This window comes from Dendropsophus ebraccatus, chromosome 13 (assembly GCF_027789765.1).
Source record: "Dendropsophus ebraccatus isolate aDenEbr1 chromosome 13, aDenEbr1.pat, whole genome shotgun sequence".
Taxonomy (NCBI): domain Eukaryota; kingdom Metazoa; phylum Chordata; class Amphibia; order Anura; family Hylidae; genus Dendropsophus; species Dendropsophus ebraccatus.
The window spans coordinates 1,429,515-1,454,153 of NC_091466.1; the positions used below are offsets into that span (position 1 = coordinate 1,429,515).

The following is a 24,639-nucleotide window of genomic DNA, read 5'->3' on the forward strand; positions in this document are numbered from 1 at the left end:
TACACTGTACCCTCCGTATACCCCTCACTGTACACTGTACCCTCCGGTATACCCCTCACTGTACCCCCCGTATACCCCTCACTGTACACGTTACCCCCCGTATACCCCTCACTGTACCCTCCGTATACCCCTCACTGTACCCTCCGTATACCCCTCACTGTACCCCCCCGTATACCCCTCACTGTACCCCTCACTGTACCCTCCGTATACCCCTCACTGTACCCCCCGTATACCCCTCACTGTACCCCCCGTATACCCTCACTGTACACTGTACCCTCCGTATACCCTCACTGTACCCTCGGTATACCCTCACTGTACCCTCGGTATACCCCTCACTGTACCCTCGGTATACCCCTCACTGTACCCTCGGTATACCCCTCACTGTACCCTCGGTATACCCCTCACTGTACCCTCGGTATACCCCTCACTGTACCCTCGGTATACCCCTCACTGTACCCTCGGTATACCCCTCACTGTACCCTCGGTATACCCCTCACTGTACCCTCGGTATACCCCTCACTGTACCCTCGGTATACCCCTCACTGTACCCTCGGTATACCCCTCACTGTACCCTCGGTATACCCCTCACTGTACCCTCGGTATACCCCTCACTGTACCCTCGGTATACCCCTCACTGTACCCTCGGTATACCCCTCACTGTACCCTCGGTATACCCCTCACTGTACCCTCGGTATACCCCTCACTGTACCCTCGGTATACCCCTCACTGTACCCTCGGTATACCCCTCACTGTACCCTCGGTATACCCCTCACTGTACCCTCGGTATACCCCTCACTGTACCCTCCGTATACCCCTCACTGTACCCTCCGTATACCCCTCACTGTACCCTCCGTATACCCCTCACTGTACCCTCCGTATACCCCTCACTGTACCCTCCGTATACCCCTCACTGTACCCTCCGTATACCCCTCACTGTACCCTCCGTATACCCCTCACTGTACCCTCCGTATACCCCTCACTGTACCCTCCGTATACCCCTCACTGTACACTGTACCCTCCGTATACCCCTCACTGTACCCTCCGTGTACCCCTCACTGTACCCTCCGTGTACCCCTCACTGTACACTGTACCCTCCGTATACCCCTCACTGTACCCTCCGTATACCCCTCACTGTACCCTCCGTATACCCCTCACTGTACCCTCCGTATACCCCTCACTGTACCCTCCGTATACCCCTCACTGTACCCTCGGTATACCCCTCACTGTACCCTCCGTATACCCCTCACTGTACCCTCCGTATACCCCTCACTGTACCCTCCGTATACCCCTCACTGTACCCTCCGTATACCCCTCACTGTACCCTCCGTGTACCCCTCACTGTACCCTCCGTGTACCCCTCACTGTACCCTCCGTGTACCCCTCACTGTACCCTCCGTGTACCCCTCACTGTACCCTCCGTGTACCCCTCACTGTACCCTCCGTGTACCCCTCACTGTACCCTCCGTGTACCCCTCACTGTACCCTCCGTGTACCCCTCACTGTACCCTCCGTGTACCCCTCACTGTACACTGTCCCCCCTCCGTGTACCCCTCACTGTACCCTCCGTGTACCCCTCACTGTACCCTCCGTGTACCCCTCACTGTACACTGTCCCCCCTCCGTATACCCCTCACTGTACCCTCCGTGTACCCCTCACTGTACCCTCCGTATACCCCTCACTGTACACTGTACCCTCCGTATACCCCTCACTGTACCCTCCGTGTACCCCTCACTGTACCCTCCGTGTACCCCTCACTGTACACTGTACCCTCCGTATACCCCTCACTGTACCCTCCGTGTACCCCTCACTGTACCCTCCGTGTACCCCTCACTGTACACTGTACCCTCCGTATACCCCTCACTGTACCCTCCGTATACCCCTCACTGTACACTGTACCCTCCGTGTACCCCTCACTGTACACTGTACCCTCCGTATACCCCTCACTGTACCCTCCGTATACCCCTCACTGTACACTGTACCCCCCGTATACCCCTCACTGTACACTGTACCCTCCGTATACCCCTCACTGTACACTGTACCCTCCGTATACCCCTCACTGTACACTGTACCCTCCGTATACCCCTCACTGTACCCTCCGTATACCCCTCACTGTACACTGTACCCTCCGTATACCCCTCACTGTACACTGTACCCTCCGTATACCCCTCACTGTACACTGTACCCCCCGTATACCCCTCACTGTACACTGTACCCCCCGTATACCCCTCACTGTACCCTCCGTATACCCCTCACTGTACCCTCCGTATACCCCTCACTGTACCCTCCGTATACCCCTCACTGTACCCTCCGTATACCCCTCACTGTACCCTCCGTATACCCCTCACTGTACCCTCCGTATACCCCTCACTGTACCCTCCGTATACCCCTCACTGTACCCTCCGTATACCCCTCACTGTACCCTCCGTATACCCCTCACTGTACCCTCCGTATACCCCTCACTGTACCCTCCGTATACCCCTCACTGTACCCTCCGTGTACCCCTCACTGTACCCTCCGTGTACCCCTCACTGTACCCTCCGTGTACCCCTCACTGTACCCTCCGTGTACCCCTCACTGTACCCTCCGTGTACCCCTCACTGTACACTGTCCCCCCTCCGTGTACCCCTCACTGTACCCTCCGTGTACCCCTCACTGTACCCTCCGTGTACCCCTCACTGTACACTGTCCCCCCTCCGTATACCCCTCACTGTACCCTCCGTGTACCCCTCACTGTACCCTCCGTATACCCCTCACTGTACCCTCCGTATACCCCTCACTGTACCCTCCGTATACCCCTCACTGTACCCTCCGTATACCCCTCACTGTACCCTCCGTATACCCCTCACTGTACCCTCCGTATACCCCTCACTGTACCCTCCGTGTACCCCTCACTGTACCCTCCGTATACCCCTCACTGTACCCTCCGTGTACCCCTCACTGTACACTGTCCCCCCTCCGTATACCCCTCACTGTACCCTCGGTATACCCCTCACTGTACCCTCGGTATACCCCTCACTGTACCCTCGGTATACCCCTCACTGTACCCTCGGTATACCCCTCACTGTACCCTCCGTATACCCCTCACTGTACCCTCCGTATACCCCTCACTGTACCTTCCGTATACCCCTCACTGTACCCTCGGTGTACCCCTCACTGTACCCTCGGTATACCCCTCACTGTACCCTCGGTATACCCCTCACTGTACCCTCGGTATACCCCTCACTGTACCCTCGGTATACCCCTCACTGTACCCTCGGTATACCCCTCACTGTACCCTCGGTATACCCCTCACTGTACCCTCGGTATACCCCTCACTGTACCCTCGGTATACCCCTCACTGTACCCTCGGTATACCCCTCACTGTACCCTCGGTATACCCCTCACTGTACCCTCGGTATACCCCTCACTGTACCCTCGGTATACCCCTCACTGTACCCTCGGTATACCCCTCACTGTACCCTCGGTATACCCCTCACTGTACCCTCGGTATACCCCTCACTGTACCCTCGGTATACCCCTCACTGTACCCTCGGTATACCCCTCACTGTACCCTCGGTATACCCCTCACTGTACCCTCGGTATACCCCTCACTGTACCCTCGGTATACCCCTCACTGTACCCTCCGTATACCCCTCACTGTACCCTCCGTATACCCCTCACTGTACCCTCCGTATACCCCTCACTGTACACTGTACCCTCCGTATACCCCTCACTGTACACTGTACCCTCCGTATACCCCTCACTGTACACTGTACCCTCCGTATACCCCTCACTGTACACTGTACCCTCCGTATACCCCTCACTGTACCCCCCGTATACCCCTCACTGTACACTGTACCCCCCGTATACCCCTCACTGTACCCTCCGTATACCCCTCACTGTACCCTCCGTATACCCCTCACTGTACCCTCCGTATACCCCTCACTGTACACTGTACCCTCCGTATACCCCTCACTGTACCCTCCGTATACCCCTCACTGTACCCCCCGTATACCCCTCACTGTACCCCCCGTATACCCCTCACTGTACACTGTACCCTCCGTATACCCCTCACTGTACCCTCGGTATACCCCTCACTGTACCCTCGGTATACCCCTCACTGTACCCTCGGTATACCCCTCACTGTACCCTCGGTATACCCCTCACTGTACCCTCGGTATACCCCTCACTGTACCCTCGGTATACCCCTCACTGTACCCTCGGTATACCCCTCACTGTACCCTCGGTATACCCCTCACTGTACCCTCGGTATACCCCTCACTGTACCCTCGGTATACCCCTCACTGTACCCTCGGTATACCCCTCACTGTACCCTCGGTATACCCCTCACTGTACCCTCGGTATACCCCTCACTGTACCCTCGGTATACCCCTCACTGTACCCTCGGTATACCCCTCACTGTACCCTCGGTATACCCCTCACTGTACCCTCGGTATACCCCTCACTGTACCCTCGGTATACCCCTCACTGTACCCTCGGTATACCCCTCACTGTACCCTCGGTATACCCCTCACTGTACCCTCGGTATACCCCTCACTGTACCCTCGGTATACCCCTCACTGTACCCTCGGTATACCCCTCACTGTACCCTCGGTATACCCCTCACTGTACCCTCGGTATACCCCTCACTGTACACTGTACCCTCCGTATACCCCTCACTGTACACTGTACCCTCCGTATACCCCTCACTGTACACTGTACCCTCCGTATACCCCTCACTGTACCCCCCGTATACCCCTCACTGTACACTGTACCCCCCGTATACCCCTCACTGTACCCTCCGTATACCCCTCACTGTACCCTCCGTATACCCCTCACTGTACCCTCCGTATACCCCTCACTGTACACTGTACCCTCCGTATACCCCTCACTGTACCCTCCGTATACCCCTCACTGTACCCCCCGTATACCCCTCACTGTACCCCCGTATACCCCTCACTGTACACTGTACCCCCCGTATACCCCTCACTGTACCCTCGGTATACCCCTCACTGTACCCTCGGTATACCCCTCACTGTACCCTCGGTATACCCCTCACTGTACCCTCGGTATACCCCTCACTGTACCCTCGGTATACCCCTCACTGTACCCTCGGTATACCCCTCACTGTACCCTCGGTATACCCCTCACTGTACCCTCGGTATACCCCTCACTGTACACTGTACCCTCCGTATACCCCTCACTGTACACTGTACCCTCCGTATACCCCTCACTGTACACTGTACCCTCCGTATACCCCTCACTGTACCCCCCGTATACCCCTCACTGTACACTGTACCCCCCGTATACCCCTCACTGTACCCTCCGTATACCCCTCACTGTACCCTCCGTATACCCCTCACTGTACCCTCCGTATACCCCTCACTGTACACTGTACCCTCCGTATACCCCTCACTGTACCCTCCGTATACCCCTCACTGTACCCCCCGTATACCCCTCACTGTACCCCCCGTATACCCCTCACTGTACACTGTACCCCCCGTATACCCCTCACTGTACCCTCCGTATACCCCTCACTGTACCCTCCGTATACCCCTCACTGTACCCTCCGTATACCCCTCACTGTACCCTCCGTATACCCCTCACTGTACCCTCCGTATACCCCTCACTGTACCCTCCGTATACCCCTCACTGTACCCTCCGTATACCCCTCACTGTACCCTCCGTATACCCCTCACTGTACCCTCCGTATACCCCTCACTGTACCCTCCGTATACCCCTCACTGTACCCTCCGTATACCCCTCACTGTACCCCCCGTATACCCCTCACTGTACCCTCGGTATACCCCTCACTGTACCCTCGGTATACCCCTCACTGTACCCTCGGTATACCCCTCACTGTACCCTCGGTATACCCCTCACTGTACCCTCGGTATACCCCTCACTGTACCCTCGGTATACCCCTCACTGTACCCTCGGTATACCCCTCACTGTACCCTCGGTATACCCCTCACTGTACCCTCGGTATACCCCTCACTGTACCCTCGGTATACCCCTCACTGTACCCTCGGTATACCCCTCACTGTACCCTCGGTATACCCCTCACTGTACCCTCGGTATACCCCTCACTGTACCCTCGGTATACCCCTCACTGTACCCTCGGTATACCCCTCACTGTACCCTCGGTATACCCCTCACTGTACCCTCGGTATACCCCTCACTGTACCCTCGGTATACCCCTCACTGTACCCTCGGTATACCCCTCACTGTACCCTCGGTATACCCCTCACTGTACCCTCGGTATACCCCTCACTGTACCCTCGGTATACCCCTCACTGTACCCTCGGTATACCCCTCACTGTACCCTCGGTATACCCCTCACTGTACCCTCGGTATACCCCTCACTGTACCCTCGGTATACCCCTCACTGTACCCTCGGTATACCCCTCACTGTACCCTCGGTATACCCCTCACTGTACCCTCGGTATACCCCTCACTGTACCCTCGGTATACCCCTCACTGTACCCTCGGTATACCCCTCACTGTACCCTCGGTATACCCCTCACTGTACCCTCGGTATACCCCTCACTGTACCCTCGGTATACCCCTCACTGTACCCTCGGTATACCCCTCACTGTACCCTCGGTATACCCCTCACTGTACCCTCGGTATACCCCTCACTGTACCCTCGGTATACCCCTCACTGTACCCTCGGTATACCCCTCACTGTACCCTCGGTATACCCCTCACTGTACCCTCGGTATACCCCTCACTGTACCCTCGGTATACCCCTCACTGTACCCTCGGTATACCCCTCACTGTACCCTCGGTATACCCCTCACTGTACCCTCGGTATACCCCTCACTGTACCCTCGGTATACCCCTCACTGTACCCTCGGTATACCCCTCACTGTACCCTCGGTATACCCCTCACTGTACCCTCGGTATACCCCTCACTGTACCCTCGGTATACTCCCTGCACTGTACCCTCGGTATACCCCTCACTGTACCCTCGGTATACCCCTCACTGTACCCTCGGTTATACCCCTCACTGTACCCTCGGTAATACCCCTCACTGTACCCTCCGTATACCCCTCACTGTACCCTCCGTATACCCCTCACTGTACCCTCCGTATACCCCTCACTGTAACACTGTACCCTCCCGATAACCCCTCATGTACACTGTACCCTCCGTATACCCCTCACTGTACACTGTACCCTCCGGTATACCCCTCACTGTACCCCCCGTATACCCCTCACTGTACACTGTACCCCCCGTATACCCCTCACTGTACCCTCCGTATACCCCTCACTGTACCCTCCGTATACCCCTCACTGTACCCTCCGTATACCCCTCACTGTACACTGTACCCTCCGTATACCCCTCACTGTACCCTCCGTATACCCCTCACTGTACCCCCCGTATACCCCTCACTGTACCCCCCGTATACCCCTCACTGTACACTGTACCCCCGTATACCCCTCACTGTACCCCCCGTATACCCCTCACTGTACCCTCCGTATACCCCTCACTGTACCCTCCGTATACCCCTCACTGTACCCTCCGTATACCCCTCACTGTACCCTCCGTATACCCCTCACTGTACCCTCCGTATACCCCTCACTGTACCCTCCGTATACCCCTCACTGTACCCTCCGTATACCCCTCACTGTACCCCCCGTATACCCCTCACTGTACCCCCCGTATACCCCTCACTGTACCCCCCGTATACCCCTCACTGTACCCCCCGTATACCCCTCACTGTACCCCCCGTATACCCCTCACTGTACCCCCCGTATACCCCTCACTGTACCCCCCGTATACCCCTCACTGTACCCTGTATACCCCTCACTGTACCCTCCGTATACCCCTCACTGTTCCCTCCGTATACCCCTCACTGTACCCCCCGTATACCCCTCACTGTACCCCCCGTATACCCCTCACTGTACCCCCCGTATACCCCTCACTGTACCCCCCGTATACCCCTCACTGTACCCCCCGTATACCCCTCACTGTACACTGTACCCTCCGTATACCCCTCACTGTACCCTCCGTATACCCCTCACTGTACCCTCCGTATACCCCTCACTGTACCCTCCGTATACCCCTCACTGTACCCTCCGTATACCCCTCACTGTACCCTCCGTATACCCCTCACTGTACACTGTACCCTCCGTATACCCCTCACTGTACACTGTACCCTCCGTATACCCCTCACTGTACCCTCCGTATACCCCTCACTGTACCCTCGGTATACCCCTCACTGTACCCTCGGTATACCCCTCACTGTACCCTCGGTATACCCCTCACTGTACCCTCGGTATACCCCTCACTGTACCCTCGGTATACCCCTCACTGTACCCTCCGTATACCCCTCACTGTACCCTCCGTATACCCCTCACTGTACCCTCCGTATACCCCTCACTGTACACTGTACCCTCCGTATACCCCTCACTGTACACTGTACCCTCCGTATACCCCTCACTGTACACTGTACCCTCCGTATACCCCTCACTGTACACTGTACCCTCCGTATACCCCTCACTGTACCCCCCGTATACCCCTCACTGTACACTGTACCCCCCGTATACCCCTCACTGTACCCTCCGTATACCCCTCACTGTACCCTCCGTATACCCCTCACTGTACCCTCCGTATACCCCTCACTGTACACTGTACCCTCCGTATACCCCTCACTGTACCCTCCGTATACCCCTCACTGTACCCCCCGTATACCCCTCACTGTACCCCCCGTATACCCCTCACTGTACACTGTACCCCCGTATACCCCTCACTGTACCCCCCGTATACCCCTCACTGTACCCTCCGTATACCCCTCACTGTACCCTCCGTATACCCCTCACTGTACCCTCCGTATACCCCTCACTGTACCCTCCGTATACCCCTCACTGTACCTCGTATACCCCTCACTGTAACCCTCCGTATAACCCCTCACTGTACCCTCCGTATATACCCCTCACTGTACCCTCCGTATACCCCTCACTGTACCCCCCGTATACCCCTCACTGTACCCCCCGTATACCCCTCACTGTACCCCCCGTATAACCCTCACTGTACCCCCCGTATACCCCTCACTGTACCCCCCCGTATACCCCTCACTGTACCCCCCGTATACCCCCACTGTACCCCCCGTATACCCCTCACTGTACCCCCCGTATACCCCTCACTGTACCCCCCGTATACCCCTCACTGTACCCCCCGTATACCCCTCACTGTACCCCCCGTATACCCCTCACTGTACCCCCCGTATACCCCTCACTGTACCCCCCGTATACCCCTCACTGTACCCCCCGTATACCCCTCACTGTACCCCCCGTATACCCCTCACTGTACCCCCCGTATACCCCTCACTGTACCCCCCGTATACCCCTCACTGTACCCCCCGTATACCCCTCACTGTACCCCCCGTATACCCCTCACTGTACCCCCCGTATACCCCTCACTGTACACTGTACCCTCCGTATACCCCTCACTGTACCCTCCGTATACCCCTCACTGTACCCTCCGTATACCCCTCACTGTACCCTCCGTATACCCCTCACTGTACCCTCCGTATACCCCTCACTGTACCCTCCGTATACCCCTCACTGTACACTGTACCCTCCGTATACCCCTCACTGTACCCTCCGTATACCCCTCACTGTACCCTCGGTATACCCCTCACTGTACCCTCGGTATACCCCTCACTGTACACTGTACCCTCCGTATACCCCTCACTGTACCCTCCGTATACCCCTCACTGTACCCTCCGTATACCCCGCACTGTACCCTCCGTATACCCCTCACTGTACCCTCCGTATACCCCTCACTGTACCCTCCGTATACCCCTCACTGTACCCTCCGTATACCCCTCACTGTACCCTCCGTATACCCCTCACTGTACCCTCCGGATACCCCTCACTGTACCCTCCGTATACCCTTCACTGTACCCTCCCGTATACCCCTCACTGTACCCTCCGTATACCCCTCACTGTACCCTCCGTATAGCCCCTCACTGTAACCCTCCGTATACCCCTCACTGTACCCTCCGTATACACCCTCACTGTACCCCTCTCGTATACCCCTCACTGTACCTCCTGTATACCCCTCACGGTACCCTCCGTATACCCCTCACTGTACCCTCCGTATACCCCTCACTGTACCCTCCGTATACCCCTCATGTACCCTCCGTATACCCCTCACTGTACCCTCCGTCTACCCCTCCCTGTACCCTCCGTTATACCCCGTCACTGTACCCCTCCGTGCATACCCCTCACCTGTACCCTCCGTGTACCACTCACTGTACCCTCCGTGTACCCCTCACTGTACCCTCCTTATACCCCTCACTGTACCCTCCGTTGTACCCCTCACTGTACCCTCCGTGTACCCCTCACTGTACCCTCCGTGTACCCCTCACTGTACCCTCCGTGTACCCTCACTGTACACTGTACCCCTCCTTGTACCCCTCACTTGTACACTGATACCCTCCTGTACCCCTCACTGTTCCACTGTACCCTCCGTGTACCCCTCACTGTACACTGTACCCTCCGTGTACCCCTCACTGTACACTGTACCCTCCGTGTACCCCTCACTGTACACTGTACCCTCCGTGTACCCCTCACTGTACACTGTACCCTCCGTGTACCCCTCACTGTACACTGTACCCTCCGTGTACCCCTCACTGTACCCTCCGTGTACCCCTCACTGTACACTGTACCCTCCGTGTACCCCTCACTGTACCCTCCGTGTACCCTCCGTGTACCCCTCACTGTACCCTCCGTGTACCCTCCGTGTACCCCTCACTGTACCCTCCGTGTACCCCTCACTGTACCCTCCGTGTACCCCTCACTGTACCCTCCGTGTACCCCTCACTGTACCCTCCGTGTACACCCTCACTGTACCCTCCTGTACCCCTACTGTACCCTCCGTGGTACCCCTCACTGTACCCTCGTGTACCCCTCACTGTACCCTCCGTGTACCCCTCACTGTACCCTCCGTGTACCCCTCACTGTACCCTCCGTGTACCCCTCACTGTACCCTCCGTGTACCCCTCACTGTACCCTCCGTGTACCCCTCACTGTACCCCTCCGTGTACCCCTCACTGTACCCTCCGGTGTACCCCTCACTGTACCCCTCCGTGTACCCCTCACTTACCCTCCGTGTACCCCTCACTGTCACCCTCCGTGTACCCTCACTGTACCCTCCGTGTACCCTCACTGTACCCTCCGTGTACCCCTCACTGTACCCTCCGTGTACCCCTCACTGTACCCTCCGTGTACCCCTCACTGTACCCTCCGTGTACCCCTCACTGTACCCTCCGTTTGTAACCTCACTGTACCCTCCGTGTACCCCTCACTGTACCCTCCCGTGTACCCCTCACTGTACCCCTCCGTTGTACCCCTCACTGTACCCTCCGTGTACCCCTCACTGTACCCTCCGTGTACCCCTCACTGTACCCTCCGTGTACCCCTCACTGTACCCCCGTGTTACCCCTCACTGTACCCTCCGTGTACCCCTCACTGTACCCTCCGTGTACCCCTCACTGTACCCTCCGTGTACCCCTCACTGTACCCTCCGTGTACCCCTCACTGTACACTGTACCCTCCGTGTACCCCTCACTGTACACTGTCCCCCCCCGTGTACCCCTCACTGTACACTGTCCCCCCCCGTGTACCCCTCACTGTACACTGTGTACCCCCCCGTGTACCCCTCACTGTACCCCCCGTGTACCCCTCACTGTACCCCCCGTGTACCCCTCACTGTACCCCCCGTGTACCCCTCACTGTACCCCCCGTGTACCCCTCACTGTACCCCCCCGTGTACCCCTCACTGTACCCCCCGTGTACCCCTCACTGTACCCCCGTCTATACCCCTCACTGTACCCCCCCGTGTACCCCTCACTGTACCCCCCGTGTACCCCTCACTGTACCCTCCGTGTACCCCTCACTGTACCCTCCGTGTACCCCTCACTGTACCCTCCGTGTACCCCTCACTGTACCCTCCGTGTACCCCTCACTGTACCCTCCGTGTACCCCTCACTGTACCCTCCGTGTACCCCTCACTGTACCCTCCGTGTACCCCTCACTGTACCCTCGGTGTACCCCTCACTGTACCCTCCGTGTACCCCTCACTGTACCCTCCGTGTACCCCTCACTGTACCCCTCCGTGTACCCCTCACTGTACCCTCCGTGTACCCCTCACTGTACCCTCGTGTACCCCTCACTGTACCCTCCGTGTACCCCTCACTGTACCCTCCGTGTACCCCTCACTGTACCCGTACCCCCACTACCCTCGTGTACCCCTCACTGGTACCCCTCACTGTACCGTGTAGCCCTCACTGTACCCTCCGTGTACCCCTCACTGTCCCCCCCCCGTGTACCCCTCACTGTACACTGTCCCCCCCCCGTGTACCCCTCACTGTACACTGTCCCCCCCCGTGTACCCCTCACTGTACACTGTCCCGTCCCCCCCCCCGTGTACCCCTCACTGTACACTGTCCCCCCCCCCCCCCCGTATACCCCTCACTGTACACTGTCCCCCCCCCCCCCCCCGTATACCCCTCACTGTACCCCCCGTATACCCCTCTCTGTATCCCCCCCCCCCCCCATATGTACATATGTTTATATGATGTGTCTCTTGTTGCAGCAGATGATGGAGGGACCCCCGAGCAGAGATCCTGATCGCCCAGCCCCCCCACTCACTACACCCCAGGGTGACTGGTTTAGACCTCCGGCTGCTAGAACATCCCCTGACAGAAAGGGAGCGACTAGTAAGCTTATTAGTCAATGTTCCCCCGACGCCACACAGTCCCCTACTAAGCTTGGAACACCCTGTGCAGCTGCCGGTGATGCCGCAGTCAACCTGACATATGACGGTGCAGCTGCCGGTCATACTGCGGTCGGCCTGACATGTGACAGTGCAGCTGGCGGTGATGCCGCGGTCAGCCTGACATGTGACGGTGCAGCTGCCGGTGATGCCGCGGTCAGCCTGACATGTGACGGTGCAGCTGCCGGTGATACAGCGGTCAGCCTGACATGTGGCGGTGATGCCGGGACGGTGGCAGGTGAGGCAGCTGTCTCTACCGGGTCCATGCCTGGGGGGTCCTCTCCAGGACGTGTCACTAGTGTCTGCTCTCTGCTTATACTGTAGGTGGACAGCTCCGCCAACAAATTGGAGATGTCCGCGGTGTGGGCATTCGCACTCCTCCAGAGGAAGATGATGCTGAGCTCTTCATCCCGCTAGGTGAGCGTCCACTCACATTCCTATCTGTTAAGGGGGTGGACTGGGGGAGTGTGTGTAAAGTCACTCCCTGGCGACAGCCCCCTCCTCCCTGGGGCGGCGGAGGTCGGGCCTCCCCCTCCTCCCTGGGGCAGCAGAGGTCGGGCCTCCTCCTCCCGGGGGCGGCGGAGGTTGGGCCCGCCCCTCCTCCTCCCGGGGGCGGCAGGGGTCGGGCCCGCCTCTCCTTCTCCTCCCAGGGGCGGCAGTGGTCGGGCCCGCCCCTCCTCTTCCTCCCGGGGGCGGCAGGGGTCGGGCCCGCCCCTCCTCCTCCTCCCGGGGGCTGCAGGGGTTGGGCCTGCCCCTCCTCCTCCCGGGGGCGGCAGGGGTCGGGCCCGCCTCTCCCTTGCGCTCCTAGGTATAACCCGGTCTGTTCCCATCCCTCTCCACGTTGCTTTCAGATGAAGAGGATTGGGGTGACGACCATAACAGGAGAAAGAAGAAGAAGCTTGTGTATAAGAGGAAGCAAGAGAAGGATGAGACCCCTGTGACATGTGACCTGGACCAGGATCTGGAGCGCGCCCTGGAGGACGGGGCCAAACAGCACAACCTGACTGCAGTCAATGTGCGCAATATCCTCCATGTAAGTGTCGGTAGCGGCAGGGGCAGGAACGGGGGTGGGGGATCTGCTGTAACCTGTGCCCATGTCTTACAGGAGGTCATCACCAATGAGCATGTTGTGGCCATGATGAAAGCCGCCATTGCTGAGACCGAAGGCCTGCCGCCATTTGTAAGTAATGACCCCCTCTCCCTAACCAGAGAGGAAGAGGGGGGGGGGGGTGGAAAGGAGGAGAGTGGTGTGGTGGTGGGGGAGAGGAAGGGGAGTAGAAGTGGTGGGGGAGAGGAAGGGGAGGAGTGGTGTGGTGGTGGGGGAGAGTAAAGGGAGGAGTGGTGTGGTGGTGGGGGAGAGGAAGGGGAGGAGTGGTGTGGTGGTGGTGGGGGAGAGGAAGGGGAGGAGTGGTGTGGTGGTGGTGGGGGAGAGGAAGGGGAGGAGTGGTGTGGTGGTGGGGGAGAGGAAGGGGAGGAGTGATGTGGTGGTGGTGGTGGGGGAGAGGAAGGGGAGGAGTGGTGTGGTGGTGGTGGGGGAGAGGAAGGGGAGGAGTGGTGTGGTGGTGGTGGGGGAGAGGAAGGGGAGGAGTGGTGTGGTGGTGGTGGGGGAGAGGAAGGGGAGGAGTGGTGTGGTGGTGGTGGGGGAGAGGAAGGGGAGGAGTGGTGTGGTGGTGGTGGGGGAGAGGAAGGGGAGGAGTGGTGTGGTGGTGGTGGGGGAGAGGAAGGGGAGGAGTGGTGTGGTGGTGGTGGGGGAGAGGAAGGGGAGGAGTGGTGTGGTGGTGGTGGGGGAGAGGAAGGGGAGGAGTGGTGTGGTGGTGGTGGGGGAGAGAAAGGGGAGGAGTGGTGTGGTGGTGGTGGGGGAGAGGAAGGGGAGGAGTGGTGTGGTGGTGGTGGGGGAGAGGAAGGGGAGGAGTGGTGTGGTGGTGGTGGGGGAGAGGAAGGGGAGGAGTGGTGTGGTGGTGGTGGGGGAGAGGAAGGGGAGGAGTGGTGTGGTGGTGGTGGGGGAGAGGAAGGGGAGGAGTGGTGTGGTGGTGGTGGGGGAGAGGAAGGGGAGGTGTGGTGTAACCCCTTCCCCACCGCACAATTGACCACCTGCTCTCTTATCTTAGGAGCCCAAGATGACTCGATCAAAGCTTAAAGAGGTGACGGAGAAAGGTGTGGTGAGTATCCGAGCGATATGGGGGGCGGCAGGTCGTGTGTATGGGGGGGGGGCGGCAGGTCGTGTGTATGGGGGGGGGCGGCAGGTCGTGTGTATGGGGGGGGGGGCGGCAGGTCGTGTGTATGGGGGGGGTGGCGGCAGGTCGTGTGTATGGGGGGGGTGGCGGCAGGTCGTGTGTATGGGGGGGGCGGCAGGTCGTGTGTATGGGGGGGTGGCGGCAGGTCGTGTGTATGGGGGGGGTGGCGGCAGGTCGTGTGTATGGGGGGGGGCGGCAGGTCGTGTGTATGGGGGGGGGCGGCAGGTCGTGTGTATGGGGGGGGGGCGGCAGGTCGTGTGTATGGGGGGGGGCGGCAGGTCGTGTGTATGGGGGGGGGCGGCAGGTCGTGTGTATGGGGGGGGGGGCGGCAGGTTGTGTGTATGGGGGGGGGGCGGCAGGTTGTGTGTATGGGGGGGGGCCGGCAGGTCGTGTGTATGGGGGGGGGGGGTGGCAGGTCGTGTGTATGGGGGGGGGGCGGCAGGTCGTGTGTATGGGGGGGGCGGCAGGTCGTGTGTATGGGGGGGGGGCGGCAGGTTGTGTGTATGGGGGGGGGCGGCAGGTTGTGTGTATGGGGGGGGGGGGGGCGTCAGGTCGTGTGTATGGGGGGGGGGGGGGTTCAGTACTGTCACTGACTCTCACTTGGTGCTTCCCCTCAGGTCATCCCTACCTGGAACCTGTCTCCAATCAAGAAGAGCAGCAAACAGCAGGTGCAAAACAATGGGGGTGGGGGAGGGGATATTTGGGGGGGCTGGTGTCTCTGTATAGGGGGGGGGCGGGCGGTGTCTCTGTATAGGGGGGGGCGGTGTCTCTGTATGGGGGGCCGGTCTCTGTATGGGGGGGGGGCGGTGCGTCTCTCTGTATAGGGGGGGGGCGGCGGTCTCTCTGTATGGAGGGGGGCGGTCTCTCTATAGGGGGGCGGTCTCTCTGTATAGGGGGGCGGCGGTGTCTCTGTATAGGGGGGGGGCGGTGTCTCTGTATAGGGGGGGCGGGCGGTGTCTCTGTATAGGGGGGGCGGTCTCTCTGTATGGAGGGGGGGCGGTCTCTCTATAGGGGGGCGGTCTCTCTGTATAGGGGGGGCGGCGGTGTCTCTGTATAGGGGGGGGCGGTGTCTCTGTATAGGGGGGGCGGGCGGTGTCTCTGTATAGGGGGGGCGGTCTCTCTGTATAGGGGGGGCGGTCTCTCTGTATAGGGGGGAGCGGCGGTCTCTCTGTATAGGGGGTGGGCGGTGTCTCTGTATAGGGGGGGCGGCGGTCTCTGTATAGTGGGGGTGTCTGTATAGGGGGGGCGGTGTCTCTGTATAGGGGGGCGGTGTCTCTGTATAGGGGGGGTGGTGTCTCTGTATAGGGGGGTCTCTCTGTATAGGGCGGTGTCTCTGTATAGGGGGGGCGGTGTCTCTGTATAGGGGGACCTTTGGCCTTCATGTACTACCACTCCCATCTTCCGGCAGGTGCCCCAGTTTGTGGACATTCCATTAGAAGAAGAGGATTCTTCAGATGAGGAATATCAGCCGGAAGAGGAGGAAGAAGATGAGACGGCGGAGGAGGTGAGTTCGGGGGAACCCTCCATGCGGGGGGCCCTCTGTGTGGTCGGGGGAACCCTCCATGCGGGGGGCCCTCTCTGAGGTGGGGCACTCTCCAGGTGGGGGGGGCTCTCTCTGAGGTGGGGCACTCTCCAGGTGGGGGGGGCTCTCTCTGAGGTGGGGCACTCTCCAGGCGGGGGCGCTCTCTCTGAGGTGGGGCACTCTCCAGGCGGGGGGGGGCCTCTCTGAGGTGGGCCACTCTCCAGGCGGGGGGGGGGGCTCTCTGAGGTGGGGCACTCTCCAGGCGGGGGGGCTCTCTCTGAGGTGGGGCACTCTCCAGGCAGGGGCGCTCTTTCTGAGGTGGGGCACTCTCCAGGCGGGGGCGCTCTTTCTGAGGTGGGGCACTCTCTAGGCAGGGGCGCTCTCTCGGCGCTGGGGGACAGGTTGCAGGTACTGACGCCCACTGATGTTCCCGCAGTCTCTGCTGGAGAGCGATGTGGAGAGCACGGTGTCCTCCCCTCGTGGTCCTAAACGTATGAGAGTCCATCAGGAGTCCCCGGGGGAGGAGTCCATGGAAGGCCAGCAGCAGGTAGGACCGTGGGGCTGTGTGTGGGGTAGGGGGTCACCTCAGGGGGGTATCCTCCACAACAGCTGCTGTTATGTGTCCATCCAGCAGGGGTCGCCGCAGGGAGCGGTCAGTCTGGAGTCTCTTCCCATGGGGCCCCCACCACCACCCAGGATAAAGGAGGACAGAGCCTTCATGGAGAAGCTGCATGCTGTGGATGAGGAGCTGCACAGTCACCTGGTCCCCATGGATTCCTTCCAGGTAAGCTCCGCCCCTCTAGTGTGCTCGCCCACTGGGTTGGCTCCTCCCCGCTGACGGATGACCCCTCCCCGCTGGTATATGATTGGCTCTTCTCCACCTGGCAGGCCTTAGATGAAAGCCTCATTGCCTTCCGCACTCGCTCTAAGAGACCCCTGAAGAACGTCCCCATCGGTAAACTAGAGGCGGAGCTTAAAGCCCCCGACATCACCCCCGACATGTACGAGGCCAACACCGCCGATGACGAGTACTGGAAGGACTGGCTGCGCGGCCTGATGCAGGACGACGTGGGCAACGAGGGTGAGTGCACTCAACGTCTCCGCACCTTGAGGGAGGTCGGCTCTCCCCTGCACCATGAGGGAGGTCGGCTCTCCTCTGCTCCATGAGGGAGGTCGGCTCTCCTCTGCACCATGAGGGAGGTCGGCTCTGCCCTGCACCATGAGGGAGGTCGGCTCTGCCCTGCACCATGAGGGAGGTCGGCTCTCCTCTGCTCCATGAGGGAGGTCGGCTCTGCCCTGCACCATGAGGGAGGTCGGCTCTGCCCTGCACCATGAGGGAGGTCGGCTCTGCCCTGCACCATGAGGGAGGTCGGCTCTGCCCTGCACCATGAGGGAGGTCGGCTCTCCTCTGCACCATGAGGGAGGTCGGCTCTCCTCTGCTCCATGAGGGAGGTCGGCTCTGCCCTGCACCATGAGGGAGGTCGGCTCTGCCCTGCACCATGAGGGAGGTCGGCTCTGCCCTGCACCATGAGGGAGGTCGGCTCTGCCCTGCACCATGAGGGAGGTCGGCTCTGCCCTGCACCATGAGGGAGGTCGGCTCTGCCCTGCACCATGAGGGAGGTCGGCTCTGCCCTGCACCATGATGGGTTACAGCTCCTCCCAGGGTGTTCTGGAACCTTCCTGTGGGGTCAGAGTTGTCACTCTGATAGCGCTCTGATGTCACCACTGATCTGTCATTGTAGATGAGGCTGAGGATGATGATGATGATGATCCCGAATACAACATACTGGAAGATTGGGATGAGCCGGACACGGAGGACCTGCGCAATGACAGAGCCGTGAGGATCACAAGTAAGTGGGGTCTCCGGGGGGGGGGGGGGATGTTAGATGGGGGGAGGTAGAGATGGCTTCACCTTGTCATGTCTAATCTGCAGAGAAGGAAGTGAACGAACTGATGGAGGAGCTGTTTGAGACGGTGAGTACGGCGGCCCCTACTCCCCCTGACCCTGCGGCGGCCCCTTCTCAGCCAATCATTGGCCGCTTCTCTCAGTTTCAGGATGAGATGGGGATCTCGCACTTGGAAGATGAAGGAGCGGATGATGAGGACAGTAACCTGGAGCTGCTGCCCGACTTCAACACCCCGCAGGCCATCAGGTGAGTGGCGACAGGGCCTCCTCTCTCTGGGGTGGCTACAGGCCCTCCTCTCTCTGGGGCGGCTACAGGGCCTCCTCTCTGCGGGGGCGGCTACAGGCCCTCCTCTCTGCGGGGGCGGCTACAGGCCCTCCTCTCTGCGGGGGCGGCTACAGGCCCTCCTCTCTGCGGGGGCGGCTACAGGCCCCTCCTCTCTGCGGGGGCGGCTACAGGCCCTCCTCTCTGCGGGGGCGGCTACAGGGCCTCCTCTCTGCTGGGGGCGGCTACAGGCCCTCCTCTCTGCGGGGGCGGCTACAGGCCCTCCTCTCTGCGGGGGCGGCTTACAGGCCCTCCTCTCTGCGGGGGCGGCTACAGGCCCTCCTCTCTGCGGGGGCGGCTACAGGCCCTCCTCTCTGCGGGGGCGGCTACAGGCCCTCCTCTCTGCGGGGGCGGCTACAGGCCCTCCTCTCTGCGGGGGCGGCTACAGGCCCTCCTCTCTGCGGGGGCGGCTACAGGCCCTCCTCTCTGCGGGGGCGGCTACAGGCCTCCTCTCTGCGGGGGCGGCTACAGGCCCTCCTCTCTGCGGGGGCGGCTTACAGGCCCTCCTCTCTGCGGGGGCGGCTACAGGCCCTCCTCTCTGCGGGGGCGGCTACAGGCCCTCCTCTCTGCGGGGGGCGGCTACAGGCCCTCCTCTCTGCGGGGGCGGCTACAGGCCCTCCTCTCTGCGGGGGCGGCTACAGGCCCTCCTCTCTGCGGGGGCGGCTACAGGGCCTCCTCTCTGCGGGGGCGGCTACAGGGCCTCCTCTCTATGGGGCGGGGCAGCTACAAGAATCGCTGCTACTGTTTGGGAAAGGAGGTAAAGAAAATTGGGGCACCGGCACCCCCTCTTCACAGGAGTTGTGTTGAGGTGGGGATGCCCACTGCTGCCCCCACATGGTCATTCTGGCCCCCCTTATCTCACCCGTTGCTGCCCTGCATGTACTGACCGCTGCCCCATCCTCCGGCAGGTTTGAGGAGCCCCTGGCCAATCTCCTGACAGAGCAGCATCGCACGGTGCGGGCACAGCTCGAGTACTTACGGATGAGGAAATCCCTTATGACCAAATCTGAAGAGGAGAAACTTCCTGCCAGAGAGTCGCAGCCCCCTGCCTCCCCCCCGAACACCAAGGTGCCCCCCATCATGAGTCTGGACTCTGCACAGAGAAAGAGGCTCCAGCAGCAGATGCAGCAGGTGAGTACGGCCTGGTCATGTGACCTCAGCCTGGCGACTCCGGCACGTAACATCTTGTCCTTATCTCCAGCACGTCCAGCTTTTGACTCAGCTCCATCTCCTGAGCTTCAGGAACCCCAAGCTGAGCACAGAGGCCGAAACCGCACACCTGTACCTGGTGAGCAGAACGGGGAGATGCAGATCGGGGGAGGGGGAATCTGAATGAGGAAGTGTGGGAGGAGATCTGTCAGGATGAGGAAGTGTGGGAGGAGATCTGTCAGGATGAGGAAGTGTGGGAGGAGATCTGTCAGGATGAGGAAGTGTGGGAGGAGATCTGTCAGGATGAGGAAGTGTGGGAGGAGATCTGTCAGGATGAGGAAGTGTGGGAGGAGATCTGTCAGGATGAGGAAGTGTGGGAGGAGATCTGTCAGGATGAGGAAGTGTGGGAGGAGATCTGTCAGGATGAGGAAGTGTGGGAGGAGATCTGTCAGGATGAGGAAGTGTGGGAGGAGATCTGTCAGGATGAGGAAGTGTGGGAGGAGATCTGTCAGGATGAGGAAGTGTGGGAGGAGATCTGTCAGGATGAGGAAGTGTGGGAGGAGATCTGTCAGGATGAGGAAGTGTGGGAGGAGATCTGTCAGGATGAGGAAGTGTGGGAGGAGATCTGTCAGGATGAGAAGTGTGGGAGGAGATCTGTCAGGATGAGGAAGTGTGGGAGGAGATCTGTCAGGATGAGGTGTGTGTGGGGGGAGAGATCTGTCAGGATGAGGAAGTGTGGGAGGAGATCTGTCAGGATGAGGAAGTGTGGGAGGAGATCTGTCAGGATGAGGAAGTGTGGGAGGAGATCTGTCAGGATGAGGAAGTGTGGGAGGAGATCTGTCAGGATGAGGTGTGTGTGGGGGGAGAGATCTGTCAGGATGAGGAAGTGTGGGAGGAGATCTGTCAGGATGAGGAGGTGTGTGTGTGGGGGGAGATCTGTCAGGATGAGGAGGTGTGTGTGTGGGGGGAGATCTGTCAGGATGAGGAGGTGTGTGTGTGGGGGGAGATCTGTCAGGATGAGGAAGTGTGGGAGGAGATCTGTCAGGATGAGGAGGTGTGTGTGTGTGGGGGGGGGGGATCTGTCAGGATGAGGAGGTGTGTGTGTGTGGGGGGAGATCTGTCAGGATGAGGAGGTGTGTGTGTGTGGGGGAGATCTGTCAGGATGAGGAGGTGTGTGTGTGTGGGGGGGGATATGTCAGGATGAGGAGGTGTGTGTGTGGGGGAGATCTGTCAGGATGAGGAGGTGTGTGTGTGTGGGGGGGGATATGTCAGGATGAGGAGGTGTGTGTGTGTGGGGGGATCTGTCAGGATGAGGAGGTGTGTGTGGGGGGGGATCTGTCAGGATGAGGAGGTGTGTGTGTGTGGGGGGGGATCTGTCAGGATGAGGAGGTGTGTGTGTGTGTGGGGGGATCTGTCAGGATGAGGAGGTGTGTGTGTGTGGGGGGATCTGTCAGGATGAGGAGGTGTGTGTGTGTGGGGGGAGGGGGGATCTGTCAGGATGAGGAGGTGTGTGTGTGTGTGTGTGGGATCTGTCAGGATGAGGAGCGGTGTGTGTGTGGGGGGGATCTGTCAGGATGAGGAGGTGTGTGTGTGTGGGGGGGGATCTGTCAGGATGAGGAGGTGTGTGTGTGTGTGTGTGTGGGGGGATCTGTCAGGATGAGGAGGTGTGTGTGTGTGTGTGGGGGATCTGTCAGGATGAGGAGGTGTGTGTGTGTGTGGGGGATCTGTCAGGATGAGGAGGTGTGTGTGTGGGGGGGGATCTGTCAGGATGAGGAGGTGTGTGTGTGTGTGTGTGTGTGGGGGGATTCTGTCAGGATGAGGAGGTGTGTGTATGTGTGTGTGTGTGTGGGGGGGGATCTGTCAGGATGAGGAGGTGTGTGTGTGTGGGGGGAGATCTGTCAGGATGAGGAGGTGTGTGTGTGTGTGGGGGAGATCTGTCAGGATGAGGAGGTGTGTGTGTGTGGGGGGGGGATATGTCAGGATGAGGAGGTGTGTGTGTGGGGGGAGATCTGTCAGGATGAGGAGGTGTGTGTGTGTGGGGGGGGGATATGTCAGGATGAGGAGGTGTGTGTGTGTGGGGGGGATCTGTCAGGATGAGGAGGTGTGTGTGGGGGGGGATCTGTCAGGATGAGGAGGTGTGTGTGTGGGGGGGGATCTGTCAGGATGAGGAGGTGTGTGTGTGGGGGGGGATCTGTCAGGATGAGGAGGTGTGTGTGTGTGGGGGGGATCTGTCAGGATGAGGAGGTGTGTGTGTGTGGGGGGAGGGGGGATCTGTCAGGATGAGGAGGTGTGTGTGTGTGGGGGGATCTGTCAGGATGAGGAGGTGTGTGTGTGTGTGGGGGGATCTGTCAGGATGAGGAGGTGTGTGTGTGGGGGGGATCTGTCAGGATGAGGAGGTGTGTGTGTGTGTGTGTGTGGGGGGATCTGTCAGGATGAGGAGGTGTGTGTGTATGTGTGTGTGTGTGTGGGGGGGGGATCTGTCAGGATGAGGAGGTGTGTGTGTGGGGGGGATCTGTCAGGATGAGGAGGTGTGTGTGTGGGGGGGATCTGTCAGGATGAGGAGGTGTGTGTGTGTGTGTGTGTGGGGGGGATCTATCAGGATGAGGAGGTGTGTGTGTGTGTGGGGGATCTGTCAGGATGAGGAGGTGTGTGTGTGTGGGGGGGATCTGTCAGGATGAGGAGGTGTGTGTGTGTGGGGGGGGATCTGTCAGGATGAGGAGGTGTGTGTGGGGGGGATCTGTCAGGATGAGGAGGTGTGTGTGTGTGGGGGGGAGATCTGTCAGGATGAGGAGGTGTGTGTGTGGGGGGGGGATCTGTCAGGATGAGGAGGTGTGTGTGTGTGCGGGGGGGATCTGTCAGGATGAGGAGGTGTGTGTGTGTGCGGGGGGGATCTGTCAGGATGAGGAGGTGTGTGTGTGGGGGGGGGATCTGTCAGGATGAGGAGGTGTGTGTGTGGGGGGGGGGGATCTGTCAGGATGAGGAGGTGTGTGTGTGTGGGGGGGGATCTGTCAGGATGAGGAGGTGTGTGTGTGTGTGGGGGGGGATCTGTCAGGATGAGGAGGTGTGTGTGTGTGGGGGGGGATCTGTCAGGATGAGGAGGTGTGTGTGGGGGGGGATCTGTCAGGATGAGGAGGTGTGTGTGTGTGGGGGGGAGATCTGTCAGGATGAGGAGGTGTGTGTGTGGGGGGATCTGTCAGGATGAGGAGGTGTGTGTGTGTGCGGGGGGGGATCTGTCAGGATGAGGAGGTGTGTGTGTGTGCGGGGGGGATCTGTCAGGATGAGGAGGTGTGTGTGTGGGGGGGGGATCTGTCAGGATGAGGAGGTGTGTGTGTGGGGGGGGGGATCTGTCAGGATGAGGAGGTGTGTGTGTGTGTGTGTGTGGGGGGGATCTGTCAGGATGAGGAGGTGTGTGTGTGCTGGGGGGGATCTGTCAGGATGAGGAGGTGTGTGTGTGGGGGGGGATCTGTCAGGATGAGGAGGTGTGTGTGTGCTGGGGGAGATCTGTCAGGATGAGGAGGTGTGTGTGTGGGGGGGGATCTGTCAGGATGAGGAGGTGTGTGTGTGTGTGGGGGGGGGATCTGTCAGGATGAGGAGGTGTGTGTGTGTGGGGGGGGATCTGTCAGGATGAGGAGGTGTGTGTGGGGGGGATCTGTCAGGATGAGGAGGTGTGTGTGGGGGGGGGGGGATCTGTCAGGATGAGGAGGTGTGTGTGTGTGTGTGGGGGGGATCTGTCAGGATGAGGAGGTGTGTGTGTGTGGGGGGGGATCTGTCAGGATGAGGAGGTGTGTGTGTGGGGGATCTGTCAGGATGAGGAGGTGTGTGTGTGCTGGGGGAGATCTGTCAGGATGAGGAGGTGTGTGTGTGTGGGGGGGATCTGTCAGGATGAGGAGGTGTGGAATGAGATTCCGATGAGGAAGTGGGGGAGGAGATCTTTCCTTCTATATGGTCTTTGCAGGTTGGGGTCATGTTGGGGGTCCACCTGCTCAGGGGAAGGGGGGTGGTTAGGAGACTGCGGTGCTGACGGATCTTCTCTTCTCTCAGGCTGAACTCTCAACCTTTGCAGAAAGCTCTGCCCTGACCCACGGCTCCCTGATCCCCGGCTTCCAGAGCACGTTCCAGGCCTGTAACCTAAAGGAGGCGCTAGAGCTCATCCCACTGGTCCACAGCCAAGTGACAGAAGATGTGGAGCCCCCCAAGCCAACGAGAAAGAGTGGTACGATGGTGGGGGGGGTTAGGGACCTCTGTATAGAGCGACTTGCATCACCTGCAGACAGCTTGAGGTCCGAGATCTCTGCTGTCTGTCAGTGAATGGAGTCAGGTGTTCACAGCTGAGGATTTGTTACAGTGAACACAATTCTGAAATCATATAATGGCAATGATGGGTTCTGCAGAGAACTTTCCATAACAGAGGTGTTCCCCTCGTCAGTGATGCGGGGTCCCCCCATGATGCTGACCTCTGGGTTCTGTCTGTGCAGCCAATGACGTCCCCAGCCTGCCCAAACATCTGGCCTGGATCCTGGCCACCCGCCCCGTCTTCATGTATCCTGAGCTGCTTCCTGTGTGTGCCATGAAGCCCAGAGGACCCCAAGATAGAGTGTTCTTCACCAAGGCCGAGGACAAGTAAGTAGCCTGCCTCTTCCTCCGTCCCTTCCTCCCTGCTGCCGTGACCTCCCTCCTCCTGTCGTCCTGCCCTGACCTCCCTCCTCCTGTCGTCCTGCCCTGACCTCCCTCCTCCTGCCC

At 59.8% G+C, this 24,639-nt stretch overlaps 1 protein-coding gene across 7 annotated transcripts in view; it reads left to right on the top strand.

Moving 5' to 3' along the window:
• Positions 1-24,639, top strand: part of GON4L (gon-4 like) — a 45,785-nt gene that overhangs the window by 4,572 nt on the left and 16,574 nt on the right. For 3 of the 7 annotated variants that reach the window (XM_069950714.1, XM_069950719.1, XM_069950716.1), the window contains exons 2-18: positions 12,587-13,004; positions 13,091-13,183; positions 13,618-13,799; positions 13,872-13,946; positions 14,875-14,925; positions 15,618-15,668; positions 16,409-16,504; positions 16,959-17,069; positions 17,154-17,306; positions 17,411-17,603; positions 18,265-18,372; positions 18,456-18,496; positions 18,572-18,675; positions 19,659-19,881; positions 19,952-20,038; positions 23,941-24,112; positions 24,375-24,519. In XM_069950714.1, the coding sequence (XP_069806815.1) occupies positions 12,590-13,004; positions 13,091-13,183; positions 13,618-13,799; positions 13,872-13,946; positions 14,875-14,925; positions 15,618-15,668; positions 16,409-16,504; positions 16,959-17,069; positions 17,154-17,306; positions 17,411-17,603; positions 18,265-18,372; positions 18,456-18,496; positions 18,572-18,675; positions 19,659-19,881; positions 19,952-20,038; positions 23,941-24,112; positions 24,375-24,519 (2,300 nt within the window). In that variant the 5' untranslated portion in view covers positions 12,587-12,589. The remainder of the gene's footprint in view (positions 1-12,586; positions 13,005-13,090; positions 13,184-13,617; positions 13,800-13,871; positions 13,947-14,874; positions 14,926-15,617; positions 15,669-16,408; positions 16,505-16,958; positions 17,070-17,153; positions 17,307-17,410; positions 17,604-18,264; positions 18,373-18,455; positions 18,497-18,571; positions 18,676-19,658; positions 19,882-19,951; positions 20,039-23,940; positions 24,113-24,374; positions 24,520-24,639) is intronic. The other 4 variants (XM_069950718.1, XM_069950717.1, XM_069950720.1 and 1 more) reach the window with 4 other exon arrangements.